Source organism: Xenopus laevis, chromosome 3S (genome assembly GCF_017654675.1).
Source record: "Xenopus laevis strain J_2021 chromosome 3S, Xenopus_laevis_v10.1, whole genome shotgun sequence".
Taxonomy (NCBI): domain Eukaryota; kingdom Metazoa; phylum Chordata; class Amphibia; order Anura; family Pipidae; genus Xenopus; species Xenopus laevis.
The window spans coordinates 131,070,898-131,078,665 of NC_054376.1; the positions used below are offsets into that span (position 1 = coordinate 131,070,898).

General features: G+C 49.1%; 1 protein-coding gene across 1 annotated transcript; it reads left to right on the plus strand.

The window, feature by feature from the left end:
• Nucleotides 1-909: 909 nt before the first annotated feature.
• mepce.S (methylphosphate capping enzyme S homeolog) lies at nt 910-5,168 on the plus strand. Its single transcript, XM_018239775.2, has 5 exons — nt 910-1,080; nt 1,183-2,939; nt 3,406-3,624; nt 4,666-4,792; nt 4,931-5,168. Exons 2-5 carry the CDS (start codon nt 1,689-1,691, stop codon nt 5,032-5,034), a joined length of 1,701 nt encoding a protein of 566 aa, XP_018095264.2. The 5' UTR covers nt 910-1,080; nt 1,183-1,688; the 3' UTR covers nt 5,035-5,168.
• The last annotated feature ends 2,600 nt before the right edge of the window (nt 5,169-7,768 follow it).

Consider the following 7,768-nt stretch of genomic DNA (forward strand, 5'->3'; position numbering starts at 1 on the left):
AGTCAGAATATAGTTCCAGTAGTTGAGTGTCTCATTCCTCTGCAGTTACACCCCTGCTTATCCGTAAAATGATTGGTGATCTTAAAGGGGATGTTCACCTTTAAATTAACTGTTAGGGGCAGATTTACTAAGGGTCGAAGTGAATTCGAGGGAATTTTTGAAGTAAAAAAATTCGAAATTTGAAGTAATATATTTGGATACTTTGACCATCGAATAGGATAGTACGATTTCAAATTTACTTCGACTTCATTTCGAAGTAAAAATCGTTCGACTATTCGACCATTCGATAATGAAAGTACTGTCTCTTTAAAAAAACTTCGACTGCAATATTTCGCCAACTTAAACCTGCGGAAGTGCCACGTTAGTCTATGGGGACCTTCTAGTACAGAGCATTTGTGTTTAGATGGGGTCGGCGACCCCCGTTTGAAAGCTGGAAGGAGTCAGAAGGAAAATAATTATAAAATGTAAAAAACAACAGAAACAAGTGTAAGAATTGAAGTTAAGCAAAGAAACAAGTGTAAGTGACAAAGGGTATAACATGAATATGGTAATTAGGGGGCGTGTCACTGAGGAGCAGAGGGAGGAGCAGAGACATAACTGCCCAGGGGTGACGTGTATGAGCCTCAGGATTTCCTTGGTTACTGGTTGCTATGGGGCAGTGTGAGGGGGAGGGGCGCTGGGACGAATGGTTCCTCGTGATGAGCCGCTGGGCGGGATGGGCGGAGTCAGGAGCAGATAAAGACCCATGAGTATGAGAAGAGGGGAGGAGAAATGGCTTATTTTGGACAAAGATTTGCAGTGAGGAAACAATAAACACTCCCGCCTGTTACCAGCGCCCAATCATAGCACGACATTCCACGTATTCCTCAATCGCCACGCCCCCACACGGTTTACGTGCTGCGTCACCGCGCGTCAACACGTCTGGTGTGACGTCAAATCCTCGCGAGACGTGTGGCGACTGGGTTAGTGGTGCTGCAGGAGAGGAGTCAGACGTTGTTGGCGCTGCGGGAGTGTGAGGTGGAGGATCGGGGAGAGCGAACCAGTTGGGCAATTCGGGAGAGTTTCGGGACACTTCGGGCGGTACGTGACGGCGCATGAGTCTGGGGGATGGGCTTGTGACTCTTTCTCCCCGTGTTTCTCTCTCTGCACCCGCTCATCACACTCTCACTTCTCTCTCTCTAGGCTCCGCCCACCACTGGGCAATCGGAGGAGGAGCAAGTGAAGTAAGGGGCGTGTCTTGGCTGAGAGCTTAGTATGGACTTGGGGCTCCCAGTGCTACAGTCAGAGAGTCTGGGGGGGAGCCCAGAGATTTAAGGGCCAGTGCACCCCATTATTCTCCCTGACACACAATACAACGTGCCAGCAAGCTGCAGGGAGTTTCTCAATCTGCACAAAGTCACAGGATCTGCTGGGAGTTGTTGGATCCGCCGGGAGTTGTTGGATCCGCCGGGAGTTGTTGGATCCGCCGGGAGTTGTTGGATCTACTGGGAGTTGTTGGATCCGCCGGGAGTTGTTGGATCCGCCGGGAGTTGTTGGATCCGCCGGGAGTTGTTGGATCCGCCCGGAGTTATTGGATCCACCGGGAGTTATTGGATCCGCCGGGAGTTTCTGGCTTTGCAGGGAGTTACGGAAGCTGCAGGCAGTTTGTGGGTATCTATAGACCCCCAGTTCCTAGAGGTGATGCCCACATGCAGGCGCTAGACATGACGGCCACCACTGAAAATCTGCAACTGCCAATCACTGCAGGAAGTAACGAGGGGGAGGTGACTACCTACCTGGCTCCACCCCCTGCCCCTCCTCTTCCCCCCTCCAAAGCAGAGGTCCAGCCCAAAGCCACAAAGGAAGGGGAGGAGCAGCCCCAGGCCCCTCGGGGGCCACGCAATGGATTCCAGGGGAAGAGGAGGAACAGTTTCCATGTTGGTTTGAAGCAGCCGGTTCCATTCAAACGGCGTCGGAGGGTGAACTCTGATTGTGACCCTGTTCTGCCCTCCAACTTCCTCCTCGGGGGCAACATATTCGACCCCCTAAACCTTAACAGTCTGCTGGACGAGGAAGTCAACCGCACTCTCAATGCGGAAACCCCAAAGTCTTCGCCCCTCCCATCCCGGAATAGGGACCCGGTGCAGATTCTCATTCCTAAGGACATTACGGATCCACTTTGCCTCAATGCTAATTCCGGGGAGCTCCTTCTCTCACCCCTAAAGAGCGGCAGGAAAAGGCACAGGCACCGGCACCACCCCTCAACTGATGCACCTTCTAAGGCTCCTGTGGGAGTGGCTGAGGAAGCAGAGCCCGCCCCCGAGGAGCCACAGCCATATGAACTGAACACAGCGATTAACTGCCGAGATGAAGTGGTGACTCTCCCAGTTCTGGAGAATGAGCTGGTGGCCCCGTCAGTCAGTTCTTCGTCCGTATCCAACTCCCGGCACCACAAAAGGAGGAGGACGACGAGCAAATCCGAAGGGAAAGCTGGAAGCCCGGAGAGGGGGAAGAGCCTGTCAGCTGAGAGATCCGCCCCCAGGCCCCACTCTCCTAAATCTCAAGCAAAGTCTAAAGGACGATTCCTGCATGGGAACTATTGCCGTTACTATGGTTACCGGAACCCCTGCCATTCGGAGGACCCTCGTCTTCGTGCACTCAAACCCGAGTGGTTTCTGGGTAAATCAGTGTTGGACATTGGCTGCAATGTGGGTCATGTGACTCTGTATGTGGCCAAGAACATGGGGCCCTCGTGTGTTGTGGGACTGGACATTGATGGGACGCTGATAAACGCCGCACGCCAGAACATTCGCCATTACCTGTCGGAGGAAAGTAAGAAAGTCGGGGGGTTCCCAGCAGGACTGGTTGCCACTAGGGGGCCCATTGCCGCTCCCTTGCTCCAGCCAAAACAAGGAGACGACGAGAAGAAAGTCTTTCCACACAATGTGCTGTTTGTGCAGGTGAGAACCCCGTAATGTACCCGCCTCCCTCCCACTGTTGTCTCTCATGTCGGTCACTGAGCAGTTGGTCATATTTTACCCCATTAAGTCAATTAACTCACTGGAAAATGTGTAGCTCTCCAAAACCATGTGCTGGAGTAAGATGCCTTCCTAATGTCTTGTCCCCCTTCCTAACGTCCTGTCCCCTTTCCTAACGTCCTGTCCCCTTTCCTAACGTCCTGTCCCCTTTCCTAACGTCCTGTCCCCTTTCCTAACGTCCTGTCCCCTTTCTGAACGTCTTGTCCCCCCTTCCTAACTTTCTGTCCCCCTTCCTAACGTCCTGTCCCCCTTCCTAACGTCCTGTCCCCCTTCCTAACGTCTTGTCCCTCTTCATAACTTCCTGTCCCCCCTCCTCAGCCTGTCCCCATTGCTTCCTTGCACCCTTTGTTGTGTGCATTTGCCCTAATGATGTGTTTGCCCCCTGCAGGGTAATTACGTGCTGGAGAGGGAGGAGCTGGTGGAGATGCAGCAGTCGGAGTATGACGTTATCCTGTGTCTGAGTGTAACTAAGTGGGTGCATCTGAATTCGGGAGACCAAGGACTCAAGCGCATGTTCCGCAGAATCTACAGACACCTGCGTCCTGGGGGCACCCTAATTCTGGAACCCCAACCCTGGGCGTCCTATGGGAAGAGGAAGAAACTGACTGTAAGTGTTGCACTGGGGGGGGGAGGGGTGCAAATGATCAGGCCAGGGGCCCACAAACCCCATTACATGTTAAATCTGTAGTTGCTGCAATAGAAGTGTCATGTCTACTGCAGTATGTATCCCATCTTGTTACCACATAGCAACCAATCACACAATATTTCTGTTATGATATCCTTATCATTTACAGTAGGGGGTACATTATCCTAATAATACATGAGTTATACTCGGAGTTCCCTGTATAACTCATCCTGCAGCCTTGTGCCTTTATATGGTCACAGAACAACCCCTCAGTGACTTCTAATATCCTTATCATTTACAGTAGGGGGTACATTATACCTTATAATACATGAGTGATACTCAGAGTTCCCTGTATAACTCAGCCTGCAGCCTTGTGTCTTTATATGGTCACAGAACAACCCCTCAGTGACTTTTAATATCCTTATCATTTACAGTAGGGGGTACAGTATCCCTTATAATACATGAGTGATACTCAGAGTTCCCTGTATAACTCAGCCTGCAGCCTTGTGTCTTTATATGGTCACAGAACAACCCCTCAGTGACTTTTAATATCCTTATCATTTACAGTAGGGGGTACAGTATCCCTTATAATACATGAGTGATACTCAGAGTTCCCTGTATAACTCAGCCTGCAGCCTTGTGCCTTTATATGGTCACAGAACAACCCCTCAGTGACTTCTAATATCCTTATCATTTACAGTAGGGGGTACATTATCCCTTATAATACATGAGTGATACTCAGAGTTCCCTGTATAACTCAGCCTGCAGCCTTGTGCCTTTATATGGTCACAGAACAACCCCTCAGTGACTTCTAATATCCTTATCATTTACAGTAGGGGGTACATTATCCCTTATAATACATGAGTGATACTCAGAGTTCCCTGTATAACTCAGCCTGCAGCCTTGTGCCTTTATATGGTCACAGAACAACCCCTCAGTGACTTCTAATATCCTTATCATTGACAGTAGGGGGTATAGAATTGCAGTAGCGCGGGTGTAACAGTAGGTGTCTCTCTCGGGCAGGAGTCCATATATAAGAATTACAGTAGGATTTCGTTCAGACCGGAGCAGTTTACAACGTACCTGGTGTCCCCTGAGGTTGGATTCTCCAGTTATGAGCTCATAGCGACCCCCGAGACTCGGTCTAAAGGTGAGTAACATATTATATAATATATAATATAATGTGCACTGCCCCCTGCTGGTGGGGCATCATGTTGTTATACAGGAGTCAGTGAGTGGGAGAGCAGAGCCCCCCGCAGTCTATAACTGATATTCCTTTTCTCCGCAGGCTTCCAGAGACCTGTTTATGCTTTTTACAAGAGCGCCCCCTGTGCTGGGACTGAGAATCCTCCTGCCTCCAGTGCTGCTCCTGCATGTGGGCGGGGCAAATAAGGATTAACTGCCCCATCCCACCTACCTGTTCTTTGTTTTATTTTGTCACAAATCTTTATTTTTTATGGAAAAGCAACGCATTATGTGTCTGCCTGATAGCGAGACCCTTTGCAAATATAATCTGGGATTTTGGAGCACGTGTCTGGTCTCTTTCTTTAGGGCATGGGTGGGCGTCTTCCCGTCTCTGCCCCTCCCATCACAGATCCTATTGGGCTTCCCAGGCAGGTGATGTCCCAGTGGGTGAAGTGCTGGGCCTCACATTACCCCAATCTGGTTAAAAGGCCAACCAATCAGGGGCCCCAGTGTAGGCGCCGAACAAGTGGGGCCCCTGTTACTGCTGCATCTCATGGAGGGACCTACATTTCCTGGTGGGTGGGCATGAAGGTATGGGCGTGGCCTGTCACCTGTGGGCATTACCAGTGAGGGCCAATAGAATGTGGCTCTGAGGAAATGCTGTTTTATGGGTAAAAAAAAAGGAATTTTGTACTTAATGGAAAATCCTTTTCTGCTCGGCCCTCCTGTCAGTGCAAACGTGTGGATTAATGTCAATCTCATCTCAGGAGGCGGGATAGAAGAATAACTGGTCTCCTCCCCTAGTTATAAGATCTGGCTCCACCTCCCCTTGCCAGTTCGTTTGTAAAGCTTAATGAGGTGGAGTATCTCAGTGAGAGGAGGAAGGAAGGTGAAGAGACAACAGTATGAGAATAGAGATAAAGCCCATGAAGTAGTTTGTGCTCTAGTAGAGTGAGCCTTGACTTGGAATGGCTACGGTTTCTTGTTCATAAGCAAAATTGACTCTCTACTAGCCATCTGGCAATGGTTCTTTTGGAAACTCCTAGACCTTTGTGGGTTGTGAGTATGATATCAATAGTCTGATCTCCACCACGCTGCAGTCCTTTTTAGATATATTCCAGACGCTCTCACCTCATCAAGTTTGTGCAGCTGCTTTTCCTTATCGTTAGTTGGGTTTGGGCAAAGGGATGGTAAGACTAACTCCTGACTGATATGAAATCCAGAGACCACCTTTGGAAGGAAACCTGGTATTGTTCTGAGGACAACTTTATCCTGATACATAACCAGCCATGGTTCTTTGCAAGAGAGCGCCGCCATCTCTGAGACCCTCTTTGCTGAAGTTATTGCTATGAGGAATGACATCTTCAGGGACAACCACTTGCGCTCACACGAGTTTATGGGCTCATAACTTGAGTTTTTGTAGAGTTGAAAGTACCAATAGTAAGTCCCAATGGGGAGTAGGGTCTCTGAAAGGTGGTCTGGTGTGTAGAACTCCCTGTAAAAACCGTTGTATGGTGGGATCTTCTGCCCACCTAACATTTGACAGTGCCCAGATCTGGGACGTTAGAGTGTTGAGTGCCAGGCCTCTAGTAAAGCCATCTGTAAGGAATTCTGTGATTACCTGTGTCGTACTGTCTGTCCATACCAATTGTCTGGCTGAACACCAGGTAGAAATATACACCATACCTTGTCATATGCTTATCTTGTAGATGGTTTCCTCAACTGCAGTAATATCTTTACGGTCCATGGTGAGAAACACCTTTAACAATAACTGGGTTACAAGATCCAGGCATTCAAATTAAGCATGGGTAAGTTGTGGTGTCTGGCTGGACCCTGGATGAGGAGGTCCGGGCATAGAGGTAGTTGCCACGGCTTGGCTAAGTCCATGTACCATAGTCTGTTGGGTCAGTCCAGTGGGATGAGTATGGTTGTGGCTTGTTCCTGCTTTATCTTGGCAATTACTCTGGGAAGGGTCGCCAGTGGTGGGAATGCAGACGCCTTGTTGAAGGTCCATGGAATAACCAGTGCATCTGTGTATGCTGCTCCTGGAGCTCTGGTCCTTTAACAGTAGCAGGGAATTCTGAAATTGTGTGTGGACACTAAGATATCGGTCTGGTACGCACCACCTCTGCACCAGTTGTGCAAATACCTCATCGTGTAGTGCCCATTCCCCTTGGTCTATTGCAGGGATCCCCAATCTTTTTTACTCGTGAGCCACATTTAAATGTAAAAAGAATTGGAGATCAACGCAAGCATGTAAACGTTCCAGTGTGTGCCAAATAAGGACTGTGATTGGCTGATTGGTAGCCCCTATATGGACTGGTAGCCTACAGGAAGCTCTGTTTGGCAGTTCATCTATTGTTATGCAACCAGAACTTACCTCCAAGCCAGGAATTAAAAAAGAAGCGCCTGCTTCAATGCCACTGGGAGCAACACCAAAGGAGTTGGTGAGCAACATGTTACTAGCGAGCTACTGGTTGGGGACCACTGGTCTATTGTCTGTCTGCTGAGGAAGTTCTCTTCCCAGTTCAATACTCTGGAGATGAATACTGCTGATATTACTGGGACACAGTTTTCTGCCCAAGTCATCAGTTTTGTGTTCTCCTGCATAACTACACTGCTACGTGTCCCTCCTTGCTCAGTGCTTTAGGAGACCACCGTGGCATTGCCCGATTGGATTCAGGACTGGCTGTGAATTGAAAGTGCTGGTCTCTGAATTGGTATGTGCAAGTAAGTGTCCTGCAAGTCGATTGACAGCTGAACTTGTTGGGTTCCATGAAGGCTATGGTGGTGCAAACCGACTCCATTTTGAACTTGTGGTTGGAATTGAATGCATCTAGTTTCTTTAGGTTGAGGACTGGTCTGAAAGAGCCTTCTTTTTTTTTTGTCACCAAAAAGAGGTTTGAGTAGAAGCCATGGAATTGTTGGTGTTCCAGGACTG

Coding starts and splice junctions, on each gene's coding strand:
- mepce.S (XM_018239775.2), top strand. CDS start 1,689: ATGCAGGCGCTAGACATGACGGCCACCACTGAAAATCTGCAACTGCCA. Junction 2,940..3,405: donor ACAATGTGCTGTTTGTGCAG/GTGAGAACCCCG, acceptor TGCCCCCTGCAG/GGTAATTACGTGCTGGAGAG. Junction 4,793..4,930: donor CCCCGAGACTCGGTCTAAAG/GTGAGTAACATA, acceptor TTTTCTCCGCAG/GCTTCCAGAGACCTGTTTAT.